The following is a 27,934-nucleotide window of genomic DNA, read 5'->3' on the forward strand; positions in this document are numbered from 1 at the left end:
TGGGGGTTGAAAGCAGATTTATTACAGACCAGCTTTGTACATTTAGTATAAAATATTACTCATAATTTAGTGCTGACATGGAATGTAAAATAAATCATCCTACTCACTTCTATACATCAGTAAATCAAAAAGTCAGTTTTGGACATGTCTATCTTTACACAGTGTGAGTAGAACTTTGTTAAACAGATATCCGTTGTTTGATTGGTTAGAAATCTAATGTTACCCCGCCTCCAGGTCAGTATGCATGCTATGTACCAGTATGTATGTGAATTGAACATGATCTGAACACGTGGTCATCTAAAAGGCTGCCTGACACCCTGCAATAGTTTAAAAGTGTCTCCTGTACTGGTCCTCATCTTTTGGACTTTAATCTTTTTCACATAGTGCAGTGCAAGGAAGAAATATTAAAGTTCTCATGAAGTATGCAGTAAACTGAAAAAGCACATCTGTAGCTTCAGAAACAATAAATGGTTAAACAGTTACAGTCAGTCTCACTCTCTGTGTTTAGACGTCAGAGTCTGAAGTAAACATCAGATATAAAGTTTAAAAAGAAGAACCATCTCCGTACAGGACAAAGTGACTGAATATCTGCCTTAAAAACAAACCACGTCAAGCTGAGCACACCTAAAAGCTAGGCTGTGCCCATCATGCTTCCTCTGATGACGACTGAATACTGAAGCATCACCAAGGATCAGAGCACCACCTGCAGCAGAGCTATAATCAAACCTGAGCCACTTCATTTAACAGGTGGACGTTTGGACAGAGGATCAGAACCCTTCCACTACTGTCCCTGACGTGCCTGTTAAAGTTCTAAAGGTGGGTTTAGGTGTGGGCTGTTGATTAGCTTAAAGCCCTGGATGGATCTACGCCTCAGACTCTAAGTCCTCCTGTCCCACTCTGTCAGCTGTGTCTCCAGTCTCAGGTTCCAGGAGCAGAAACTTGCCGTCATTGGTCAGAGGCATGTTCTTCATCAGCTGGGCCAACGCCTCAGGATCCTTAAAAACAAAGAATCCCATCTGTTTAGCTCATCAACACAATTTTATACATCTACACACACAGACGTGTGTATATATATATATATATATATGTGTGTAAATATAAACCATGTGATGACAAATTTGGATCTAATTTTATTTAAATTTTTTCATTTTTAGTCCAGTAGCATGTGTATTAACTAATCATTTTTAAATGGTGTTGTATTGCTGCACTGTGGTGTGATTGGAAAATGTGCTTCACAACATGAAGACCTAGGTTTGATTCCTAAAGGTGTGTTCACATTGAGCGTGACTACAGCGAGTCTGTGGACTAGATTACATTCAAAATCAATGTAAATGATGACACAGGCAGCCCCTGCAACCCTGAAAAACAACAAGCGGGTTTGAAGAAGGATGGATGTAAATGATGTAACGTGAAGCGATGTCACAAGACCTCCCTTCAGGCGACGTGATTTGCACCATTCCAGTGACTCAACTGCACGTCCTGAGTCGCTGGAAGTCACTCAAAGTTAAACAATGTGAACATTTCAAGTGACTTTTTGTCATGACATCCAATCAGTAATGAGTTTCTCCCTACGCCTTTTTAAATTCTAAGTATATTTTAAGTGAACTCTTTCTTTAGTAACTCCGTAGGTTAATCATTTACCGTAAGTACAAGTGGTGCTGTCTATGTTAAGTGATGTAAACGTAGAATCACAGAAGTGATCAGCCCTCTCAGTGCAGCCAGCAGCTCTGCAGCCACATTATATTCCCCGGTCATCACGTCACCGCAGCGACCAAAATGTTTTTTTTTTTTTTTTTAAGCAACTGTAGTCCCAAAAGTCATGCTCGGTATGAACGTACCCTAGGCTTTCTGTGCAGATATTACAAATTTTCCCCATGCTTCACACCCACCCCCCAAAAAATGTGTGTTAAGGTAATTGTGGGGCTGGAATAGTTCATTCACTATTCAGGCACTGCAATTAACCTAAAACATTTATTTGGTTGTGTCTCAGCAACAAACCGGCATCCTGTACACAATGTGAGCTGAAAATAAACACCAGCAGACCCCTGAGACCCCGAGTGGAGGAAGAACAACTTTATGTCATAATACCATCCATCCATCTTCTAAAGATGACCTTACCTTCTTTGCTTCTGCTATTTCCTTGGCCAGGTTTATGGTGTAACATATCTGATAAAAACAGGAACACATAGGGTGAGCACACAGTGACTCAGACACACATGTATCAGTGCTATGTGAGAGTCCACCTTCTCGCCCTCTGTACTACTCTCAAAGATGAAAGCGCTGAATGCTGGCTCTCCCTCCTCATCGCCATCGCTCCAGTCTCTGCCTTCCACTACGAATCCCATCAGCCTGCCATTCTCCTGGTGGGCAGCAAACTGGCTAACTTCATCAAGCATGAACTGAGGAAGATGAGAGGTTTTGTGCTTTAGAGATGGAGGCTTTACATGTTACTGTCTGAATCTGATTTCATACTTACACTGATCCTAGTAACTTGAGTCTGAGGGTCAATGAGCCTGCAGAGAAATAAAAGGGGTTAGAAAACAAATCATTCACACAGATGAGACCATGTGTACTGTATACTGGAGAAGTAATGATGTCCACTCTAGGATCATCGTCTCTGCCACAGTAATATGAACAAGAGCACTCATAGATCAAAAGCCTCAACCAAGCACCAAAATCAGATATTGGCAGTTACAGTATGTGGATCACTGATCCATATCAGAGTACACGATCAATCAAATCAAATGTATTCTTACATGTAATCCTGTTTACAATATCTGCATTGTAATTGACAGTCAATAATAGGAGCATGTTGAAGAGTCTTATTATACACACGCCTTTTTGTTCAATAACAGAATGTCCAAGTGGATGGTCGCCGATCAATTCTGGTTTTATTTTACTATTATATTATAGTATCACTATTATAACAGGCACAATGTTACCAAATCAATTATGTTTGTTATAAAAAAAAAAAACTATTTTGTTTGTTACAGATGTAAATAGTTTAACAGATGTCTACAGTTTTCAATCAACATTTTATAAATATGTTTAATTTGAACAAAAGTTTTTAAATTGACATCCAATAAATTCCACAACCTGATCAAGTGACAACAAAACCTCTGAATGAAGTGTGAGCAAATGGTTCACAACTTTCCTTTCCTCCTGCTGTTCATCTATGATTAGGATAAATTTATTATAAATGTGTCATTTATTTTTGATTTTCCACATGGTCAAGACAATTTTTAACTGGACAAAATCTGCAAATTTCATAATATTATCTTTAATGAAAAGTTGATTTGTGTGGTGTCTTGGACCTTTGTGATTTATAATTTATTTTAGAGCAGGAAAACTTGGTCAGTAAAACTTTTGCATGCATTACCCCAGATCTCAATACAATATGTGAAATATGAGACAATTAGAGATGTATCAATTCTAAACAAAGCTCTTTCATCAAAAGTATACTTTACTTTATGTAATATGCCAATACATTTTTTTTATGTATTCAATGTGACTCTTCCAATTATTTTTATCATCTAGCATGACTCCCAAAAATGTTGTTTCTGAAACATTATCAATAGCTGTATTGCTGATGGTAATCTTCTTTTTGTTTATTTCCAATTTAAATACAAATCGTTCACACTTTAAAGGCTTGGAAAGGAATTTCTAGCACATGGCTGTGGTGTAGTATTCTCAAAGCAGAAAGTGAAACAGATCTAATAAATAGAGCATGTAGTGCATTACCAGCTCAAAGAGCAGAACAAAAATGTATCCATTTTTTTTTTTTTCAAACTATCCTAAATCCAATCAATTGTTCCTTATAAAATTTCGGATATTTCCTGATAATTTCATCAAAATCTGTACATTACTTTTTTTTTGACTGTTCACAAACAAATAACATACAGTATCAGCTTGGTGGAGGTCACTATATAAGTGCTAGACTCCTAGGTTTCCCACAAACCATTGAATTCATCTGGAAATGTAAAAGCCAAGATTCCATTGTAGAATCTTCCCTTCTACAAAAAATGGCCCATCATTCACATTCTGCCCAACATTAACCCAGAAGTGGCCAAGCTCAGCCAAAAAAGTGAAGAGAAACTGACCACATCAATCCCTTTGTTACCCTAACCCCACTGGATCCCTCCGCCAAAAATGCCAACATAGCTCCAAAGGTGTCATAATATAGTAAACAACAGTTAAAGAAGCATAGGGAAGGATCGAGAAATCAGACTCATAGTGACATCACAGTGGTTAGTTAGTCATTATCCAAGCTGCCTATGCTCCTTTATTAACAGTCTTCATGACACCTTATTCATGATAATGACAACGTAATGTCAGCCTTATGAATAAAAGTTGTGTAACCAAATTATTTCAAAAACAACAAAAACACACTGCTAATTAACTAGGGACGCTCATGGTTAACTGGTTAACCATTAACTGACAACAAAAACTTAAACCAATTCTTACTAAAAATTATTATTTTTTAAATTAGGTACTTATGTCAATCAATTAATGGTTAAACGTGATGAAGTGAGCAAACTGCGACTGTTACTGTCTGACAGTTAGTGATTTCAGTATTACCAAACTGTCTTATTCTACTATAAAAACATATTGCAGTGGAATTATGCCGTGAAACTACAATGGCCCATGTGACACTTTCACAAATATATCAAACCAACATCCAACTCTTTGTATTGTAGCAATATTTGTTTCATAAATGTTTTCATCATGAAAACTCTGAACTACAACTACACAGTGTTTTCTAATTATCTTTTTAATTTTTCTAAAAAATAATGCAGAAATTAAAAAGCAACTCTATGTGACAGGGCTCTATATTGTGAATATTTCATTAGCATTTTTGCACATAAGTGAAAACCTGTGTGTGAACAGCTATTGATAGCTTGGCTGAAGCAGAGCGACTGTGGTCTGCTTCCACTATCGGCTCTGGAAGTGGAGTCAGCGTCTCTCAGTTACCTCTTTTTGATCAAAAGAACCAAGTTTTTGTTCAGTGCTATTTAGTTAGCTTAGTTGGTTCTAATACTGTTAATCCTGAGAACGTTGTGTGTGCTAAGGAGCCTGTTTTGTTCATTCGGCCTAAAAAAGTACAGAATTCGGTACCCATCGGTACTGGTGTACCTTAACAATTGTCTACCTGAGGCTGCTGCTGGTGACCATGAGGTGGGACTCTGTGGTCTTGAAGATGTTGTGGATGGCACGTGCAGCCAGAACCTGCCTCATGGCCTCATAGATCACCTCCTGGTTGTTGCCACAGCGGACAGCCATGGAGCCCTGGAAACGCACGGCGAAAACCTGCTGCAGGAGGGAGTCTGCAGGGATAATGGACAGGTAACACACACACAGGCAAGGAGAGAACAGTTGATTCTCTCACTGTTTTAGACGTGTGTGTGTGTGTGTCTATTCTAAATGAATGCGCACCAGTCCAATGAAAGCGTAAACAAAGGCGTACCCTGCACCTGCACATCTGATCTACATTTTCCATAAACCTAGAATGGGCACGATGCACAAGTCACATCTGCATGTGCACACACATTAAAGTGTATGCACACATACGCCACACCTGGATGTGCACCTAACAAACATAAATATATCAGTCACAAGTAGACGCATGTGTGGCGTGTGACGCTATAGCGATCAGGTGACCTTCACTATCGATCACCGTCTACTTGACATGTAAACACTTAGAAAAAAATATTAGGCACTTACGCATGCAGGCGTGTGCAGGTATGTAAGTGTGTGTGTGAGTGTTGAGTGTATAACAGACCACCATTTAGTCTGGTTACAGTCTGTGTCATGACACCCGTCCATAGAGTGGTAGTGACTGTAGTGTTACACTCTGAGTCAGATCGTTGTTGTGATTGGACAGGATACAACACTCAACACTCTCACACACACGTGTGTACGCCTGCACGCTTAACAATTTTTCAAAGTATTTACATGTCACGCAGACAGTGCAACATAGTGAAGGGCACCTGATTACTGCAGCTTCAGTCACGCCACACAACTACTTAAATTAGGTAAGTTTAGTGAAAGTTAGGCAGGCAGGTAATCGTGTGATAGACTGGTGCGCATTAATTTAGAAGTGATCCACCCCCCATTATATATGTGTGTGTGTGTGTGTGTGTGTGTGTGTGTGTGTGTGTGTTGAACTGTCTCTTGTATCTTTTGGACCCATAAGATGCTGGCCTTACATTGCATGTTTCTACAGGTAACTGTTAAACTGTTACAGTTCAGCTAGTGATCGTATCACGTTGTGATCAATCGATTTGAATCGATTCTCCTTTATATAGCCCAATATCGATTCATAAAACCCTTGAATCGAACCTTTTAATATGCTTGCTGCCTGTAGATTAGTAGCGCAGCGCATCGCGCTGCTGGGGGGGTGGGGTGGGGAGGGCACACACCGCAGCTCTCCCCAAAAGGTTTTTTAAGGACATGATTGGAGCTGTTATCACAGTTATACAGGCTTCAATGGAGGTCGTAGTAACCTGTAGACAATAGTCGATGCTAAAGATAAACAATCAAACACACAAAGAACCGTCGAACACCGTCATTCATTTACACTTCCCTGTGGGAACGAAATGTGTTACCACACGGTGACTCTTTTCCCGCCCACTCCCCAGCCTTCCAGCCAATCAATAGTCAGAACTTGTGTAAACAAGACGCACATTGGCAGAGAAAGCTGCACGTAAACATGATGCCTTCATGGCCATGAGAAATCATAGCAGTAAATGATGAAAATGAACAAAAAAAAAAAAAAAAGTGAAAAGTTTTCTTGAAGTTTACTGTTGACAGGATTTTAAAGTATTTTCTCACATTTACCAAAGACCTGACTTTGTGCCTTTTAAGACAATTCAGAATTGTTTTAATTTCTGGATGTTTGCTTTTATTTACAATGATTTACTCATTGTTATGATTGTGTCTCTTATTATACAGTTAGATTTGTTATGCAGCCACTGGAACATTAGCACAAAACCTTTGTGAGACTCAAAGGAATGAGAATGTCTTGAGTTTACAATGTCTCTTTATTTACACAGCCTGTCCTGTGCTTTGAATTGATCTAAGTCATTGCAATTTTGTTCTGCTCAGGTCATGTTAAATAAAACGTACATGATTAATGTAGCATGAGGTTCAATAATTAATGTAAATATTCATATTTTTACTAATGCACCAAGATAAAGCTGTAGTTTCTACTATTTGCATCATTAGTTCTAATGAGAATGTCTTTCATATCCAAGTAAAATTGGTACTGCGTGATATCCTTAACTGAATCAAAAAACAATCAAAAGTGAATCGTAAATGGAATCGAGAATCCAATCGATTGACTGGTTTCTGTTAGCGTTTTACGTTGTTTTTTAAAAGTACTTTTCACATCTTCGTGTCATCATAACTGCAGAAAGCTGAAAACCTGCCTCTGTCATCATCTCCTTCCCTCAAACCTCAGGGTCTAAAGTGACGTGCTCACGGCCAAAAAATAAGGATATTTTCTTTCTACCTCGAAAACAAGAACAAGCTTCTTCTGAGAAGTGAAGATTGTGAACAATTACAAGGTGTAAAGTTACCATCAGTCTCTGATGAACAGTCATCATCGGTTTCTCCAAACGGGTTTGTGCGTCTGTTCAGAAGACAACACACAAACAAGCAACAAATTACAATGTTGTGCTATGCTGTTGGCAGCCAATCATGTTCCTGGAAGTTGCATAATTACCAAGTTGAGGCAGCTGTTTAGCTAAAACATCATCCTCCATGACCTTGTGAAATATAAGTCAACAAACTGCTCTCACCTTCCTCCGGCTCGGTTCTGGTCCTGGAACTCTGATGCTGGCAGCATAATGTCAAACTGGATTGGCGTCCCGGGTGCTATGAGGTCCTCTGGTTCTGGAGCGGCTCCGGGGTTCTGTGAAGCACCTGGACGCAGAACACTGCCTGGTTTTGCTCTGTGGGAACCAGACAACAAAAACAGAGAGCGAAATTAAACTAACTGACAAAATAACACGTAGCCTTTTAGCTCTGAGAAGCTGTTGATAATTCCAGGAACCCATGATGGAACAGAGACAAACAGCCTTGCTGTGATCTGTTTGTTTCTCCTGCTAGGAATTAAAATGCTTCATGCCAGGATATTTACAAACACAAAGGAAACACAAGAAGATGAAGTTGAAGCTGTGGTGAAGACACATTCAAGGGAGGATCTCAGTTATGTTAGCAAATCCAGAATACACACATTCACTCAAAGGTAGCTGTTGTGTATTGGAGGAAATTAGACATAATTAAGGCCCCGTTTACGCCGTTTCCAAGGTTTCCCCAGTGCTTTATAGGCTTTTCTTGGTTAAGACCAGACACCCATCCAACAAAGTGAACCAGTCTAACTTCCTCCGTCAGATCCACCCACAGTTCCCAAAAACACGGTAACGTGCTCTCCTAAAGCATGCTAAGCTAACCCACCAACACACAAGACTGGGCTAAGAGCTAACGCTAACCACTGCATTAAAGGAAGAGATTAGTAAAAAGTCCACATCATGATCTTACCGTCATTCAACCACAAAGGGTCAATTTGTTTATGGTCAGATTTAACACTTTTATAGAAGGATGAAAGCTAACATGTCACACGTCGTGTGAAATACATTTTGGCATAAAACTATCGTCGCTATTCATTCGTCCCGACTTGTGAAAGCAGTGTTTTTAATTATATTTCATGTGATCACAGACAAAGCTGGTCCCATTAGACAGTAATATAACTATTGTGATAATTATACCTAAATATCCTGTGAGTACTGCTCTCAGTATATTAATGATTAAATCATCAATCTGATCTGGTTTAATTATAGGAAATCAGTTAAATATTTATCAACCATAACTGTATGTAACTAATTATCAGATATAAAACATGTTTCATAAAATATGAGCCCATGAGTTCTTTGCGTCAGCAGCTATTGTAGCTATTGTTATTGTGTTAATGCTATTACTGAAGCAGATTCTCGCGTTGATGTATTCAATTTAATTTGTGTTTGTAAGGAACCTGTTTACACCTTAAGTTGGGAATTGTTTGATTTATTAATTTATTATTTTTATTTGTTGAAATTTGACCCATGCCAAACTTAAAAGATTGTAGCAACATAGAGCAAATAATTGTACAATTTATCATCCAATTAGTGGATTAATCATTTCAATAATGACTAGTTGACTATTAAAACAGTCATTAGTTGCAGCCCTAGACTCTACACCATTGCACTAGCATTGAGATGGCAGCAAGCAAAAGTAATAATTAAATAATGTAAATATGCGGTACACTGACTAAAATGAAATATCTATTATGAAAAGAACTAATGGCTTTCATGTTTTTCATGTTGCAAGCTCTGACTTCCCTGGTTTTATCCCTTGGCCAAGTTTGCAATTTTATTTATGTTAATTTATTTTACTTTTAAATGTGACCAGTAATGACTTGTTTTAAGATTCAATAATAACTTAAATGAAAACAATTGATGTTTATTGTAATTGTACTTTTTTGTGTATGTTTGTTAAAAAACTTTAAAATTGTGCCTTTTTGTAAGACTCGACGTTCAAGTATCGTTAATAAATGGCTTATAATAACATATAAGTCATAATTTCAAAATTCCTCTCAACTTTTAACATTTTTTTTCTTACAAAACCACGGTGGGCTTCTCTACCACCATGCTTAGCAAGTTTTCTGGGGGAAACCCTGCAGACAATGTTTTCAAGTGAAAACGCAAAGGTTTTGTTGCGTTTTAGTGGTCCGTTTACACAGCAATGGCGTTTTGGTGCTTAAAAATGTGACCTTTTAAAAATAAGCCCCACAGTGGAAGGTTTTGAAATACTTCCCTCTCCATCTCTGTGTAAACTTTGAAACAGCACTTTCTGCATCATGTTCCCTGAGGCTGCAGAGCCTCAGAAGGACACTGACCGTGTGAATCAGTCTTTGGAATTTAACTGAACTTCTCCAACAAGGTGTTTATTTACTTCACCATCACTTAGATCAGCAGAAACATAATTCAGGCCTGCTCCAGATTCTGACGACAATCACAGTGCTGCACTCCTACGTAGTGCTTTATATACAGTATTTATTACAGTATTTTGGGGGTTGTTGGACTCGGCTTGAACGATGCACGGATGAATAAACGGTCAGAATATGTGTTTGGATTAGTGAGAAAAAGACGCACAAATGTTTGCTCAGGAGGTGAGTGGAGGCTGTTCTCTGGTACATATATAAATTATGTTAAAAATGCATAGACGACTCGTTCTTGAATCATGGAGAGCAGCTGTCTGAGCTGTGTGTGTAACACGTGCGCACTGCTCATGGATGTGAATAGTGTCAGGCAGTATTCTGATGGCTAGAGGTCGGGTCAGGTCTAACTTTGTAGGTCTGAATAAAGCTCTACTCTTACTTGTGTTCAGAGGAAGTGTCTCTGTTCATGCGCTTATTTTGGTTCATTGCAAATGTATACCACCATCTTTTGGCTTGGCATGTATACTATATTGTTTTTCATGTTTACCACTGTGTCATGTAAATAAAGATCATTTTGAATACGTTGCTGTGTGAATGTGGAACTTTTTGGAAACAAAAATGGAAACAGAAGCAAAACATTGTTGTGTAAACAGGGCCTTAAAATCAGGATTTAAAAACCTGACACAGCATCAACAATAACAATGCCAGGTTTCTCAGCAGGAAGAATAATGATGATTGGACACATTCACCGTCATGACACAGCATATTACTGACACAGTGAACAGGCCAAAGTTATTGTGAACTGTGAACATTGTGGTCTGCCCACGAAGGTAGTTTTTTTTACTTTAAGACACCTGCCTCTGATTGTTACAGTTTTCATCACAGCAAAAACATTTTAAGTATGGTTCCTAGGAAGGTCCTGGAAGATTTCAGCTCTTGAACTCTTGACAGAAAGTATGTATTTAACTCTATAGTCTTCACTTAGTTGTTGAAATTCTTATTAGTTTAGTTTCAGTCAGCTAAATTCAAAATATTTTTAGTCGACTAAATCTCTAGATCTACACTACAAAAACCACAACTAAAATGATCTAATTGTGTGGGAAGGCCAGTCAAATCAATAACAAGATTACTTTTACAGGCACACTTATCCTCATTTCAAACCCTTTCACGCAAACTTCAATTTCTCAGGGTTTTTTTTTGTTTGAAAATGCAAATGAATTCACTCAAAGTTTGAGTCATCCTGCTTTTGCTTCTGTTTGGTAAAAATACAGTCAACAAAAACTGATAAACAGCACCGGTCCTTTTCTCTAAATGTTAATCTGCGAGTCAAATGTATAGAATAGATTGTGTATACACACAATATTTAAGTAAATAACTGAGTGTTATATTGTTTACAGATCATTGCTCTCATGCTTAGGCAGCGTAACCGTGACACACGTGCAGCAAACATCAAAGCTCACACAGCCTGACCTGTCTGGGTTGGGATCTCCTTCCTGTCTCTTCTCAAAGCTGGTGATGGGCGTTACGGCTTGGATGGCAGTTTGGTTCAGTCGTATAGCAACAGCCTGACATCAAGACATTACAGATCTGAATCAGCAAAGGGGGAACTTTTGAAGTTTAAATGTAACAGAGCAGAGATTTTCTGGACAGCTTCAACATTGAAATTGTTGCTGTGAAGAACTTTAGTCTGATGAAACCCCATGCAGTCTTATCTCACTTCTGCCACTTGAAGGCAGTAACTGATTACTTTTAGTCAAAGCTAAGGGTCAGATCAAAAGGACTGTGATAAGTTTGCAAAACTAAACTATTGCAAATGAGAGAATAAAGGACATTGTGCGATCCACAGAGCATACGCAAACCGTGAACTGCGCTGCTGCCACCACAAGTAGCGTTGGTCTGATTTGAAGGTAAATGAGGGAATACTCATTACTTCTGCACAAATTTGCCAACCTCATAAGGAAATAAGCCTCAGAGCAAAAAAGCACCTCATCCCCAAACAGCAGCAGTATTTGCCACTTGGAGTTAAAGCAGAGCAGTTACCACCAGTGAGACCAGTGTATTAAATCTGCGCAATTTCACTTTCTCACTCTCCCTCACGTCGGTATGCAACGTTACAAAGTACCGCCGCTTGTATTCCACTGCAGACAAAGAGTGGTATTCAGCATATGCTGCATACTGCGGCTTTTCTTTCCCACCTACCTTAAATTCATCAAAATTAAGGGCCGTGGCTCAGTAAGATGAACCTGTCAGAGGCTAAAAGGGAGCCGGTAGTGTTCGGCAGAAAATGTGCTCATTTCGTATCTCACAACCAAACATGGGGCACGCTGCATATCAGCTGTGTGCACTGTGCACCTCAGTTAAGCACACTGTGCGTAATGCTGTGAAATCCAGCGTGATGTAGTTCCAGAGATATTGGAAAAAAAATAATGATGCATGCAAATCAGCACATAGCCCCCTCACTAATTGGACCATGTCTCAAACAGTATTAATTCAATCAAACTACAAATGTACAGTGTGCTTATTGAATAATTACAGAACACTTAGTAAACATTTCAGAATTTTTTGAGACAGAAATGCATGGCATGTCATATTTTGACCTAATCACTTAAAGAAATCTCCTTCTTTTCCTTGTCTTTTCTGCCAAAATCTCATTAGTCAGCAGCTTGTTTTAATTCAAAATCTGGTCATGAGCTCCTTTGACCATTCATGGTAGAATGTGGGTGTGTCGAGGGTGGCATAAAAAGTGCTACTTCTAGCTGGGCTGTGATTTATAAAGGGGAAAGTACATGCAGGTGAGCTTGGCACGGTTTGATAAATCTGAATATTTTGTAGAGCAGCACATTTCCAGTGCACGCACATTTTCAGTACGGATATTACACAACATTTTCAGAATCAGAATCAGAAATGTTTTAATGGCCAAGTGCAGTTTTAAGGACAGTACAAGGAATTTGTCTTGGTAGTTTTGGTATTTTATATATGAACTGCACAATATTGGAAAATACTGATATTATGATTCTTTTTAACACTGCGATATACATCGTGATATTGATATACTGTATGTTCACCATATTATTCCCCTAATGTATCATGTGGGACAATCACCTATGGTGAGAGTGGGGATTTTAAATTTCAATGAATCTTCCAATGGCATAAGTTTAGTTAAAATTTTGACATTCTTCTGCTAACAGAAAAACAAACAATCTTCAATAATAATATTCAGCTTTATGTTATGGTTAAATCCTTAATTTAAGAAAAAATGAAAAACGGTAATGAAAACTAGGCTACAGTATCTGTCTAAATTAGTCAACGTCCATTAGAAAGTGATAAAGTGTAAAACTCTTACCTCTGGGTTGTCTGTCAGGTAGATCTGTCTGGAGATGTTGTTCACTGTGCAAATCCACTGAGGAAATGAAACAAAGACATCTACAACTGCTTCTATATATCAGCACAAATATAATGACTGATACTTCTCACCTACCTCTTCATACTCCTTCTTGCTCTCTGCCTGAAGAATCATCGACCTGCACACACGCACGCACATGCCACAAATTAGCACATTAAGGAAATCTATTCTTAAACACAGGGAGATGTGTTCTATACGTTTTTCCAGAAGGAGATGTTATCTGAAAGCAGTATCGTCTGTCCTCGCAGTCCACTGCCATCACTGAGCTGTTGTCCAGGTCCAGGACCATGCCCCCAGCCACCGCCCCCCGTGGCTGACACATGAGATTCCCTCCCTGGGTGAAGAAGTAGAGTCTGTCCCAGGCAGTGGTAACCAGGCCAGTTTTACTGAAGGATGGGAAAAGTGTGGGTGTTAAAAATGTATCTTAATATTTTACATTTTCAAGACTGACAGTTTGTTGTACTTTTTGACCTGCTTAAGAAGCCATTTACTATACAGTGCTTAAATTGTTAAATTATTGATTAATCAAACAAAAGAAAGAAGCGGTATTATACAAAAGATGCTGAACAGGAGCAGCCCCTCTGCCCCTCTGCCGGAGCAGAGGGGCACTGGACTGTTTTTAATTGATCTTACTTCCTGATGTTAAGGTAGCCTGCCTTCTGGATCAGAGTTCTGTTAACAGAGTCAGAGTCCTTATCGGGCATGTAGACCGTATCCTCCACCGACAGCAGCTCCCTCTGTGACGCCCGCATCGTCTCTGCCTCCGAGTCCAGCTGGGCCTGGATGCTAAACACACACTTTTAGCTTCAGTCCATAGGCATTAAAATGTTAAAATTATAGCATTTTGTTTCATTTTTTTTACTTTTGCGTCATTTTGGAGACAGCAGAGAGAAAACTGTCCATCTTCTTCGACACTAGCTCGATTCCCTTCTTAAAGAAACCAACCTACAGTAAAGAGAAAACAAATATTTACTCAGCTTTTTTTTCCTTTCTCATGAAGTTAATCAACAGTTCTTTGTGTTTTTTTCCAGAAACCAGGAATATGAACAAAGTGCTTTGGGTTAAAATACAATTAACTAAATAACGTTGATGAAGAATACAGGAGAATAAATGTTAAATGTTCCTCCTCAATGTGGGCAAGTTTGGGGTCTAAATCATGTATTTTACAGCTCTTTGGTCAAAAACATCTCTAAATAATGTCTCCAGGCTTGTAGGATGAGCATAAATCTGTGTAGAGGCGTTACAAATAAGCAGAAGGGAATCAGTGACAAAGTCAAAATTAGCTCTGGGTAAATATAAAAAATCTAATTTCAGGCCAAAGTTTTACACAAAGAACATTTAGACAAAGGCTGTTCACTTGTTACTAAGCTTCGATATTTAAACAAGCATTCAAATATTGTTAATAAAATGTAATATTTACATAGAGTATTTGAATGGAGTGGAGGGGTGGCCTAAACCCTGTACCTGTGCCTGGGTGAATCCCAACATGGGCTCCAGCATGGCCACTCTCTTGCGGTACTGCAGAGCGTTGAGGGCGCAGTAATACTGCAGAGAGGCTGAGTGCTGCTTCCTCCTGGTGTACGCCACTTCCTTCACCAAGTCCACTTTCAGCTGTACGGTCAATTGGGTTTTTACATTTTGAAACAGAGCAGACATGATAACATGTTCACCACACTCTTGGCTCACAGCTATGCTCCGTCAAATACCGTAGGTAAGAAAGTCCCTCCTGAGTGTGTTTGGACCTGGAGTTTCAAACTTAGACTGTTTGGGCCAATAGCAGGACTGGTCACTGACTGAAGGACCACAACATTTTAGTGTTAATTGCGAGGATCTAATTTTTCCCAATATTTTTTTTTTGGTTCTTTTTATATTTATATCCTACTTTCAGAAATCAGCTCAGTAAAAAACAGAAACAATTGCTTTTAACTTCTGGAAAAAAAAAGAGGCCCATTTATGATTTATATAATCCCAAATATATGCAAAGTAACTCAATCTATTACTTCACAGTAATTAATATAATGCAAATTAAATTAGAGCTATGACCATTTACTTATTTCATTAACTTTGAAAGCCCATGCCACCAGCTCTTCTTAGAAATACAGTTTAATAAAGTTTTTTTTTTATAGATAATAATTAAAAAATATTTCAGCAGCACATGGTGGACCGTGCAACAGACAGACAGAATCAGGAACTGTTCCTCCTGTGAGGTGGTTGTGGAAAACGTATTAAAAAAAGAGAATACCAAGCAACAATCTCAGCAGCTCCCCTAAACACCAGAACAAAAACATATATGTGCACCCCTGTAGATACTAGATAGACAGACCGTAGATATCTTTTATGACTAAATGTCTTGGAGCAAAGAAAAAGGCAGGAGTTACTCTACCTTCTCATTTTCCTTCTTTTTGGGCAATCGGCTGTACTTCACCATGGTTGCTTCATGCTCTGCTCAGTACAGAAAAAAAAGCAGTGTGTGTTAGCCAAAAGGCTTCAACATACATCAGGAGAACATCCATCCATCACTGTGTGCCCTAATAGAAGTTATGGGTGATCCACTAACCCATAAAATAACACATGTAATTAGCCTCAGCTGTCATTTCAGCATAAGCAGACAGACATTCAGGATAGATCAAAATGACTTATTAAAACAAAATAAAATGAATTTTAAAAAGCCGACGTTGTTACCAGCACTTTTTTGTTTTTCCTTCAATAAATGGAACGACAAGTAGCATATATCAGGGTTTAAACTCTGCTACTGGGCAGGAGCGTATAGGGTCAGAGGTGCACACACACACCAGATATTTTATTGTGTGTCTGTGCACTACTTCCTGTTCCGCACAGGCTTATCTTTGTTTAATTGCAGCAGCACAGCTCCAGAAAAAATAGAAAGGCAGCGTGTTTGATGCAGAGGGCTCCGGCATGTTGGAGCAGTTACGCATGTGATGGAAATTGGCACATTGACTTAAATTGAAACCTCATCTGTGTATACACAGCTGAGACGTAATGGGGCAGTTACGCATCCAGTGGAAATCCAGTATAAACGTTGACATCATTACCACCCTCCATCTCAATCACAGAATCATACAAATAATTACTTTGATAAATTTAAATCTAATTAAAATATAACATTTTCATCTACTTCACACAAGCCTAATTTAAAATTACCAAATTATGTCAAATATTTCCAGGTTTTCTATATTTCTTCCAGCATGTCGTTTTCCTTCAAGGTGAAAAAGTGATTCTATTGTTTTTGTCTCTTTTCCTCAAAGCTCAGGTATAGTAGTGAGTATGTCTTTGTTTCATCTGATCTAAGCTGTTCTCAGAGTTCTCCAACAGTAGGTACTGTTACAGCCTAAAGGGAACCTAAATTAATAGGTAAAAAAATGCATGCTTACCATCAGTAGCGATGCCATAAATTTCCTTAAGTGTGCTTATCTCTGCAATGGGTAAAAGCCACAATCAGCTGTGTTGTACATACAGTATAAACTGATGCAGTGTGTCTGACATGGCTCTACCTGTGAGGTCTTTCTCTCTGAACTGGATCAGTGGGAACACCATGCTGTCTGCCATCTGGTTGGCGAGCTCGGAGTGGAGTGAGTTCAGCTGGACAAAACACAGACAACAGAAGAACATGGATAATGTTCCACAGCCATTTTTAGCACATTTTCTCACATACAGCCAGCAGGTAACAATGACATTCTCCAGTCTAAGGGACTGGAATCAGTGTTTCTCACATGACCAAATAATTTGATCAGTGCTTTTCATGAAGGATTAAATAGGATTTAATGTCAAGTCCAACACCTAAAAGGGATCCAAAGCAACAAGAAAATCAATAATAATAGGGTGGGTGAGTCTTTATGGTTGCTGGTTGGGATCCTGCAGGATTGGTTGTCCTAAAGTACAACACATGCTAATATAATCTAAAATGTGACGTACAATTTTTTTAATAATAGATTTATATGAGCTACAGGATCACAAAAGTTCTGAGAACTGGTTTATTTATGTTTTTTGGCAACAACCAGTTTGTGGAAGAACTTACTTTTTACTCAAATTACAGTTGGATGAAATAGCTGAGCTCTTAATATCATTCTCATTGCATCTGTCAGAGAAGTGGGTGCACGGTGGATAATAGTGGTTAGCACGTCCGCCTCGCAGCAAGAATGTTCTGGGTTGAAGCCCTGGGGTGGAAACTTGGATCCTTTCTGTGTGGAGCTTGCATGTTCTCCCCTGTGCTAGCGTGGGTTTTCTCTGGATGGTCCCACAATCCAAAAACATGACTTAGGTTGATAGGAGTCAGCAGGATTGAGTGGGAGTGAGTGGTTGTCTGTGTGTGTGTGTGTGTGGCCTTAGTGATGAACTGGTGCCCTGACCAGGGTGTAGCCCCACCTAGTACCCATTGAGAGCTGGAGATAAGCATGTCATCTCCCTGAATCCGAATAGTCCAAAAACAACAACTCAGAGTTTCTAATGAAATGCTTTGTGTTTGGTTAGGTGTAAACTACATATTGTTTGGACTCAGGGTGTGCGATCTGACGATATTAGATCGTTAAGGATTAAAACATGACGACGATCTCCCAAATCACGGAGATCGTAGAAGCATCTGCAGTTCACATTTTAACCCTTGCGGTGCCGTCTGTGGTCCATACACAGCACATCCAAAGGTTTTTTTCTCTGCCAAATCATACCATTTGCTAGTCAGTAGTGGTGCAACGGATCATCATTGATCCGTGATCCACACGGATCTCTCTCCCTGATTCAGCACGCATGTGGTCCACGGATTGGTTGACGGAAGAATGTCTGTGTGCGCGCAAATGAGAGCGGGCGTACCCACACATGTGTGGTTCAAGCTCCTGGTCGTGTATCTGTGTGTGATTGCATGAGAGTTGAAGAGAGAGACACACACAGAGAGAGGGAGAGAGAGAGAGAGAGAGAGAGAAAGGAACAGCTCTTAGTACGTGCGCGCGTGTAACAAGTCCGTGTGAATGTCGTCATGTTTTTGCCTCCTCCATCCATGTCTTTTAAAGCTCTTATTAAATAAATATTAGCTCTAGTCCGGACGGCCATCCTTGACTATTGTAGTAATTTGAAATTATAAACTCAGATCTGCTTTTTTCTTCTTTCATTCTTTTTTGATGATGTGGACATAGGCTAGTTTTTAATTCACTCTCCATGTTTAAAAAAGGTGTCATAATATGTTTTTTTTTCTCTCCATACACTTAAGTATATGGTAATTACCTGTTCAAAGAATGAAGGTGTCATGCCTTATATTGCACTTTAATTTGTTTTTATATGATTCAAAATGTTACTTAAGCATTGGATTGACACCTCAAGTTAAATGTTGTTTGTATTTAATGAGCAGAAAAAGGTTGCACTAAGTGTTCTACAAAATAAATAGTGAGCAAAGTTATTTGTCTGGTCTTTTTCTTTTTTTTCTGCTGATCAGAAAAATGATCCGATCCGTGACTAAAAAGTGAGTTTTTTTATCCATTGCACCACTACTAGTCAGCATGTCAGCATTACAGACACCAAAGAATTATTAAGCGCTTAAACAGGGCAGAAGTACGCACCAAAATATCACCCAGGCCTAATGTAACCAAAGCAGTAATGTTTTATCTTGTAAAGGATATGATTGTCTAAACTGTGTGAAATGAGGCGTTCAAACACTGCTTAAAGTAGGATTTTATTAATATGAGTGTATTACCTCAAAAACAAATAGAAATCACTAGACTGATCTGCTGCCTTGTTATGTAGCAAGTGTTGCTAATGCTAATGCTACACAACTTTAGTTAAACAAAGTAAAAAGACTGAGTAACAAAAATAACTTGTCAGCCTATTTGTTTGATGTTAATTGTACTTGGAACCATTTTGATGAATTTCTTACATACATTTTTTTAAATTATTTGAAAATAGTCTTAAATCTAAGTCTAAAATCCATTTAGGGCGACAGTTTTAAGTAGGTGAATTGGTTTGTGTTATTAGTAAATAACTTTAAAAATAGTCTAAATGATTTGAATGAAAAAAATCGTGATCGTGATTTTACAAATAAAAAAACCTGATATGATATTTTTCCCATATCGCCCACCCCTAGTGATATATTTTTCCTATATCGTCCACCCCTACTATGGACTTTTATCATTTCCCTGACCTTCACAGATGTCTGGATTACATGAACAGGTCTTACCTCACCCACAGTTTTGGCAAAGTGCTGCAGTGTGGCGATGACCTCTTCATCACCTTTTCCCAGGGCAAAATTCTGAACAGAAAGAGATTAAAATGAGGACACCTTTCAGGCTTAAAACTACTAGATGTGCCCTAAACCTTGACTTTGGGAAGCAAATACCATGTTTAGTTAAAACTGCAGGTACATCACATCATGGAACCACACCCAAGATGTTAATGAGAGACAGAGCTGAAGTGCTGAGTTTGAGCCCTTTTGGGGAAAGTCACATTTCCCTCAGTTCAGCTCTCTGCAGGTGCTACTGAACCAGCATCGAGTAAAATATGATGGGACAGTCGGCCCATCAACTGTATTTTCTTGGGATACAAACTGCTGAAGACATGAATGCTTTTTCTGATAGAAAGGTGTCAGATTACACAAAGCAAAACAGTTTGTACTGTATGGGAAATATCATGCAACACATCAATATGAAAACACAAGCTGGTGGAGGCAGTGTGTAGCTTTGGGAAACCTTAATAAATCAATCAATCAATAAAATAATAATATCCATCCATCTATTTTGTCCTCTTTCAGGACAAGCGGGTCCTAATAAATATATTTATAAAAAAAAAAAAAAATCACATTTGTTAAATTAAACAAAAACATATATTAACTCATTGAGTGCCATTCACGTCTATAACTGAGAGTTGTGTTTTTCGGCTGGGGTTGCTAGGAGACAGTGTGACGAAGCTCTCCCGTGAATTTCTAACTTGTACAATGATGTAGTGACCAACTGGTGACATGTAGGTGGCAGCAGTGCACCTTTGAATGAGAGATTAGATGTGATGGGCAGATCTCAGAGGGAGAGGAAAGGAGTTTACAAGACAGAAAATGGTGCAACGATAGTTGATGCTGAAGTTCCCACCAGCTCACAACAGCCCACACTTGACCAGAGTATGTGTAGAACTAAGTGGACTATTGAGAATGTTGCGATTGTGAGAGAAAACCATAATGAAAAAAAAAAACAGGGCAAGCGGTGACACTCAGCATGTCCGGGAGAAGGAGGAAGTTGCGTGTGTGGAGAATGATGGGGGAAAGACTTGGAGGAAGGCCAAAATACAGTAAGCAAACCATACAACTCTGACATATAGCAAAATAATAATAATTTTGACATCAAAAGCCCAGCCTCAGTGTTGTTTTATAGAAGGAAACCAATGTTGAGGTGTCACTAAAGCAAAAAAAGTGCTTCAATGTCACTAATAAATCTTTTCAGAAAAAGCTGTTTTTCTCAGCTTTTTGTCACAAACTGGCGATTTGTGTGAAACTTGCCTCTATTCAACTGCTGATTATGGAAACAAGCTAGAAACAAAATTATTTTTTCTGATGAAAGTAGAGTCTAATCTTTCAGATGTCAGATTGTTATAGCACAAAATATTCTGTGGGTCTTGAAAAATCAGTGAAAATCATTTAAAACGCCTGGCACTGAGGGGTTGGCTGCTCTGAAAATGGCTGGCAGTGAATTAGTTAAATGATTAATTTGAAACAACCACATTTTATATTTGAAGCCTATCACCTAAAATTGTGCCGATGTCATGTTTATGATTTAGTAATAAATAAGTGCATACATACTAAAAAATTACAAACATTGAAAAGTATGCATTGAGAAGTGGTTGGGGATATTGAGAAGAAAAAAATAAGGCTATTTTCTTTTGTTTATTTCAAATATGATTTGCTTTAAAATGTCATGTATGGTGACCTGTGAGCAAACTGACACGTGGAGGAGCTCAGAATAAAGACCTTTGGTCTGTACTGATACACCAATAACACTAATGACAATACATTTACAGACAAACTGTTTGTGTGTAGACGGGTTCATTCAAACTCACTTTTTTCTCATAGTCCAGGAGCTGCTGTGAGAGCTGCTCAGTGGCCAATCCCATCTCACTCTGTGAAAAACATAACAGCAGTTACTGTATATTGGCTACAACATCAAAGAGACTTTTCTTATTCACAATAATTCTAAGTAAAAAATGTTTTCTCTCAAGGTTCAAAACTTTTCATCTTTGGTACCTGAGCTCCAAACACCCGTTGCATGGACTGGAGCAGCTTGTTGGTGTAGTCTGTGAGCATCCCTGCATCTTCCTCAAACACACTGAGTAGAGAGCGAGTCTGTGGTGCAGGACATGAGGACAATGCATATTACCATACAATGGTTACTGTTAACAAGGGAAGGAAAATGACCAAATATTAATGGCTATTCTTGATCATTCCTAATCTTTTCTGGGTACTAAACGTGGAGCTTTGTTTGTTTATTGGGATGCATGCTTCAATTGTCATTGAATGATTTTTCTGCTGATTCAAGTGAAACTATTGTTTTATCTCCTTTGGCCATTGTTTGTATTAGTATTTTGCCGTGATGGACCAGTAGCATGTCACACGGTGGTGTAGTGGTTCGTTTGTCTGCCTCACAGCAAGAATGTCCTGGGTTCAAGCCCTGGGGTGGAAAATTGGATCCTTTCTGTGTTGAGTTTGCATGATCTCCCCTGTTCTGGTCCATTCTGTGTGGAGTTTACACATGGCTTCCTCACACAATCCAAAAAACATGACTGTTAGGTTAATTGAAGTCTCTAGATTGCCCCTGTGTGTGCGTGTGTGTGTGTGTGTGTGTGTGTGTGTGCGTTGCCCTGTGATGGACTGGCGCCATGTCCAGGGTGTACCCCCACCTAACGCCCAATGAAAGTGGGAGATAGACACCAGAAGACCCGCGTGACCCTGAGAAAAGGAGCAAGTGGCTCAGAAAATGGATGGATGAGTGGGATTTTTATTTTGAATTACTATTATAAGAGAAGTGTTGATGAGGCTGTAAATCAGACATTTTTGTCTCTATGCTCACAATAACAACCATGAAAAAGATGATTTAAGGATACACACACACAGACGGACACACACACGGACACACACACACCTTCAAGTGCCTAATGACTTTACTACTGCGGGGAAACTATGCAAATAAAGAAAAGCCTGAGTGTGTGCACCAACAGGTGCAGCACAGCAGATAAACACACCCATCAGCTGTTTATCTTTCAACTTAGCAGACCTTTGTCTCTAACGATCTGATTCTGCAGCACAAATACATCATTTACTAACAGGGGTGTCAAACCTGTGCAGATCAACTACTTAGATTTGGCTCAACTATATGAAGTGCAGGGCCAATTGGCTCTCATTATAACTCACAACCTTCACCTGAATGTCCTAAATCTAAGAACTTAAGTTGTATACAAAAAAAAATATTATCACATCAGAATATAAAATTACTAACTATCTTAAATGGTTTCTAAGAAAAGCTGTTCCCTTTGAAGGTACCTCAAACTAGGATTGGGAACCTCTGGGTACCTCACGATACAAAGCTCACGATAACAATTATCTCACAATATGATTATACATTGGTCAGAAATCAATCTAAGTTAATCTATGACAAAACAAGAAAAAAAAAAGATTAAGTGAAAAAGAAAAAGAAAATTAAAATTTTTATTTTATATTTCTGAAAAACAATAAATTGAAAAAGTATCTTATGAACAGTGACACTATTTTAGTGCATTATTTCTGTAAATAAGTGTCAACATACCAATGTAAACTAATGAGTATCTCCAATAGTGCTTTCTGTAAAGAAAAATATGGTCTTTCTTACCAGTGACACATTATAGTGCAATATTCCAGTAAACAATATACTGGTTCCTTCAACAAACAGTGACAACATTTCTTTGCAGACCTACCTGCACATTTTAGTGAAAAAGCAGAAAAGGTTTTGAAGAATAAAAAATAAATAAAAAATCGATACTTAGTATTTCAATAATCGATCGTGCAAAAAAATATTGTGATACATCGCCGTATCCAGATATGGTCACACTCCTACCTCAAACAGAATTAAAAAAAAACAAACAAAACAAGGTCAATGACTCTGGAAAAAATAATTGCGTGCATCTCATTTTTCAACTCCATCAAGGTATTAATACCATGAAGCCACACACCAAATTTGGTTATCATAAACAGTTTCTGAGAAAAGCTGTTCCCTTTAACTCGGACGGATGGAGCTCAAACCTATATCTCCCTTCCACTTTGTGGCGGGCAATAATAATGATCAAACTGAGCATTAATACAGGAAAGAACAAAGGGTTTGTGTATTTTTTGAGTGATTTAGTGTATTTAGTTGTTTTAAATTATATTTTTTGTTTTGTGTATGCTTGTTGTCATTTTGGATATATTTCTCTCATTTTGAGTGTTTTTGGAATCCTGCCTTTAATGGGGGTGCAGTGACATGTCTGGCCAACTACTTATCAAATTATTTTATGTTAGAAATCATGTATTAATGTTCTTTCACTTTCATTCTGCACAGGGTCCCAATGTGGTTTAACAAGCAGGATTTTTGCCTGCATGCCTGAGTGTGACGTGTGCTTTACAAAGCCCTTACAGATACTACATCTTGTATTGAGTAGGGAAGTAATTTGCATTTAAATGTCATTGAAGCATTGCTAGGGGCCAGCCAAGAGAGGTCAATGTTTGGAGGAAAAAGGAAGCAGTAGACTTAACAACAGGCTACAGAGGATATGAGCACCTGCAAAGACAACTGGCTGTGATCTAATATTTCAAAAATATCACCGAAAAGAATTAAGAAGATTTAGCTGAAATGTTTTCAGCAATGACCAATAGAGCCCGACCGATTAATCAGCGCGTTCGATTAATCAGGACGATTTTAGCTATCACTGATTAAGAGAAGAACTTAATTTTTTACTATGGCCTAAAACAGCTTTTAGAGGCTGAGAAAAAAATCAGTTTGGGCCCCCTGAAGTGATTTTTAACATTGCAGCTTGAAACTTTAATTGACATTGGTAAATACTAGCCCACGCCCACAGGTGTAAAGAGTACTGATATATCCTAGCTAAATTAAAGGAGACATATCATGCTTTTAAATCCTTCCTTTTTACATATAAATCATACAGTTGTGGTCGATATAAAGCGGAACTCCAATGCTTGGGTCTGAATTCATCATTATTATAGCTCCACAGACCCCTTTTCTGATGTGCTTCTGAGAGCAACTCGTTTTGGTGTGGGTCTCTTTAAATGCAAATGAGATACTTCATACCCCGCCCCCTTCCAGGTTGCAGAGGTTACACTTGGTTCAACTCCACCCTGCTCGGCCATTTTTGTAGTTTGATAGAAGAGATACGGTTATGTAGCGGCGCATAAACTTTTTATTCAGAGGTTATTTACAAAATGTCAACAACAGAAGACTATGTAAGCGAGATGTAAATGAAGATGATGAACCTGCAGAACCCTAACAAGTGAGCTAACACAAGCACCGAGCTAACGCTAGCGCCAAGCTAACGTCACGAAATGCATTTTAATACAGTCTTTTCTGAGACAAAAAAGGCAAAATGAAAACTTCAGACTTAAATTAAATCACGTAGGCCATATCATCAAGGATCTAAAACGAGCACACAGCGCTAACATATGAAGACGGTGCAACTGCTAATGCTAACAGAACAATGACAGGTACGTCTTATCATCACACTTTTTAGCGTTATTTACAGCTTACCGAAGTGCTCTGTTCGTCGTCTCCAAAGATAGAAGGAATTGAACCCTCAATCAGACAAAGCCTTTCGGCAAATCCTTCTTTATACTGGTGGAGGTTGCAGAAGCAGTCATCCTTGAAGTGCTTCACTCACACAAAAATGACCTTACCCACAGATGTGGGTACATTTCCGTGAAAAATAAAACTCAACCAGGCACTTTGAAAAGGTTCTGATGCTGGGAGACGGTGTAATGAAGCGTGTGGGTTACTACATCCAACAACCAAACATTTTGACTTATCCTCTCGTAACTTCGGCATCCTTGAGCTTGGACTACAAAATAAAAGCGAGAAATAAAAATGGCGGATTGCTCGAAGTGTTGGGCCTGGAGTCGATGTCCTAATTTGGCAGTTCCGCTGCAAATATTGTGACGTTATTGTTCAAAAAACGTAATAGAGAATCGAAAAATCCAAACAGATTGAAAAATATGACCAAAACAGAATATAAAGATATCTACAGAGCACCTGAAGAGACTGATTTGATTTTTTCTGTACTTCTAAACACTCTAAATATACAACAAAATGCATTTAAGGGCTAAAAAAGTGGATTTAGCATGATATGTCCCCTTTAAGTGGTACTCAAAGTAAAAGTTACTCGTTACTTTCCCACGTTAATTTTTGGTAATAAATCATGCCACTGTTCCCTTGCATACAGTAAACATCTCATGTATAAACTAAATAAGGAAAAGACGAGATCTTGCACAATTGGAACTTTCTCAAAGGCATCTGTATAAAATAAAAGGTTTGTCAAAATATACAATTCTTTTTAAATAAAATAGGCTGTTGCTATTGGGCCGTACCCGGACCTCAGACAATCCTGACTATAGTTCCGGCACTTCCTGTGCGCATGCGCCCGCATGCGCTGTAAGCCGAATGCCGGTAGTCCCTGTCACTGCCGGACCCGTGTCCTTCTAGTTATAGTTTAGTCATTTTTTTCGTATATGTATTTTGAAAAGGGGAATTTTCCATGTTAAATATGTTAAAATGAAAAAACGAAATATGTCAGAAGCAGGATTCAAACCCACATCAGCGTAAGGAAACGTCCTAAAGTCTAGTGTCGTAGACCACTCAGCTCTTCTAACACGGTGTTAACACAGGCACATTACGCTTATGTACAAAAGGTCTGGCAGTGACGGAACTGTGCATGCGCACAGGAAGTGCCGGTGTAGTGAAAAATATTCCTACGCGTGAAATAGCGTAGTAAATATTTACACATATACGTACAATATTTTGCTAACTTAATTTTTCCTACTTGATAAACCCTAATTCTAACCCTAACCCTAAAAATTAAAGGAAAGATTATTACCTTTTTTTCAAAATGACAGACACGCATGTGCAGTTCGCCAGGTGCGCATGCCCACTGTCTACCATAGGTTTATTCTACACTACACCGGAGCAATAGATTTGTCTGAAGTCTGGGTCCGGAACTATAGACACTTCAGATAAAATAACACCAATGAATTAAATTCAAAATGAAATAATTCTCCTGCTCTACATTTATTAACTCTAAAACAGTGCCGTGCCTAATGCGTGTAACAACATAATAAGTAGAAAACACTATCTGAACTCAAGAAAATGGCTGGGCTTTGGTCACAAATGGCACGACTAAGAACATATGATTATGTTCAATGAGGAAATTAAAGTCACAAAAAATAATAATTTACTCAGTAACGGTTAGGTGTAGAAAAGTAACAAATTACTTTACTTCTCTTAAAATGTACTGAAGTAAAAGTAAAGTGACTGATATAGTACTAATTAATGCAACATGAGTAATCTGTTACTTTCACCTCTGCCCACGCCGATTAATCAATCAGACTATATTAAGTAAATGATGTCTAGTGTTAACTTTTATGCTGTGTAAATTCTGTGGCTCTGTGCTGTAATGCCTGTATTAAAAACTGACACCTTTAAATCAGCAGTATCGATTACACCAATGGGAGAAGTCACTAGTTCATTATTCACGGGTACATTTAGCTTTGTTTTGATTTATCCATGTTTACAAGTTATTTCAATCTAACTTTATTTCTGAATATCTATATATAACATTGTAACATTGTATTTCAGAGCAGAAAACCTCATGTCGGTGTGGCTCTACAGGCCCTGCAGCCTATACACTGAATTATATGCTAGGATAATGTAAATACAGCTATGTTTCTTAGATGAGGCCTCGTGGGGCCAGATTTAAATGAGTCTAAATGATAAACTATGCGGTAATGTGGTGGGACTATCACTATGTGGGTGTGGATGCCAGACTGGTCATCTCGGAGCTTAGAGCCCACAGACAGGCGGTAGCATAGCAAATGCCACACAAGAATACACACATGCACAAACACTAACACACACACATGAAAACAGTTCATTTTGAGCCGCTGACAGCACATTAATAGTGCTCACTGCTCACATACGGAGTGTCAACAGACGTCTGTCATCGGCTGGTAGAAACATCTCCATCACAGACTAAGCTAACATCCGCTGATGTGATGGTTCGGGCATTAATGTGGCAGAAGACACGCATACTATACCTGGGGACTGTCTTGTAAAGCGTCCTCAAGAAGCAGTTTGTGGTGTACGGCCGGCATCTTGTCGAAGAAAGACGTTAAAGAGAACAGGAACTTAAATGATCGTCCAAGTATAAGAACTCAGTTTCCCAGACGTCTGTGCGCAGGGGTTGAAGCGGGATGGCTCTGAGGATGACGTGTTATGTTGCATTCAAGGCACCTCGGAACTCGGAATATAAAATATCCGTCTTCAAAACGTACCACATTAAAATAAAAA

The 27,934-nt window shown here is 38.6% G+C and overlaps 1 protein-coding gene across 1 annotated transcript; it reads right to left on the reverse strand.

Annotated features, from left to right (window-relative positions):
• appl2 (adaptor protein, phosphotyrosine interaction, PH domain and leucine zipper containing 2) lies at nucleotides 1-27,829 on the reverse strand. Its single transcript, XM_028450501.1, has 21 exons — nucleotides 27,682-27,829; nucleotides 21,604-21,702; nucleotides 21,420-21,479; nucleotides 19,558-19,629; nucleotides 16,892-16,979; nucleotides 16,772-16,813; nucleotides 15,763-15,821; nucleotides 14,844-14,990; nucleotides 14,242-14,324; nucleotides 14,013-14,165; nucleotides 13,577-13,765; nucleotides 13,455-13,497; nucleotides 13,320-13,376; nucleotides 11,447-11,541; nucleotides 7,800-7,952; nucleotides 7,578-7,630; nucleotides 5,150-5,324; nucleotides 2,477-2,513; nucleotides 2,244-2,399; nucleotides 2,119-2,166; nucleotides 1-995 (listed from the first exon to the last, which is right to left on the reverse strand). Exons 1-21 carry the CDS (start codon nucleotides 27,736-27,738, stop codon nucleotides 864-866), a joined length of 1,998 nt encoding a protein of 665 aa, XP_028306302.1. The 5' UTR covers nucleotides 27,739-27,829; the 3' UTR covers nucleotides 1-863.
• Between the last annotated feature and the right edge of the window lie 105 nt (nucleotides 27,830-27,934).

The sequence above is a fragment of the Gouania willdenowi genome, chromosome 6 (assembly GCF_900634775.1).
Source record: "Gouania willdenowi chromosome 6, fGouWil2.1, whole genome shotgun sequence".
NCBI lineage: Eukaryota > Metazoa > Chordata > Actinopteri > Blenniiformes > Gobiesocidae > Gouania > Gouania willdenowi.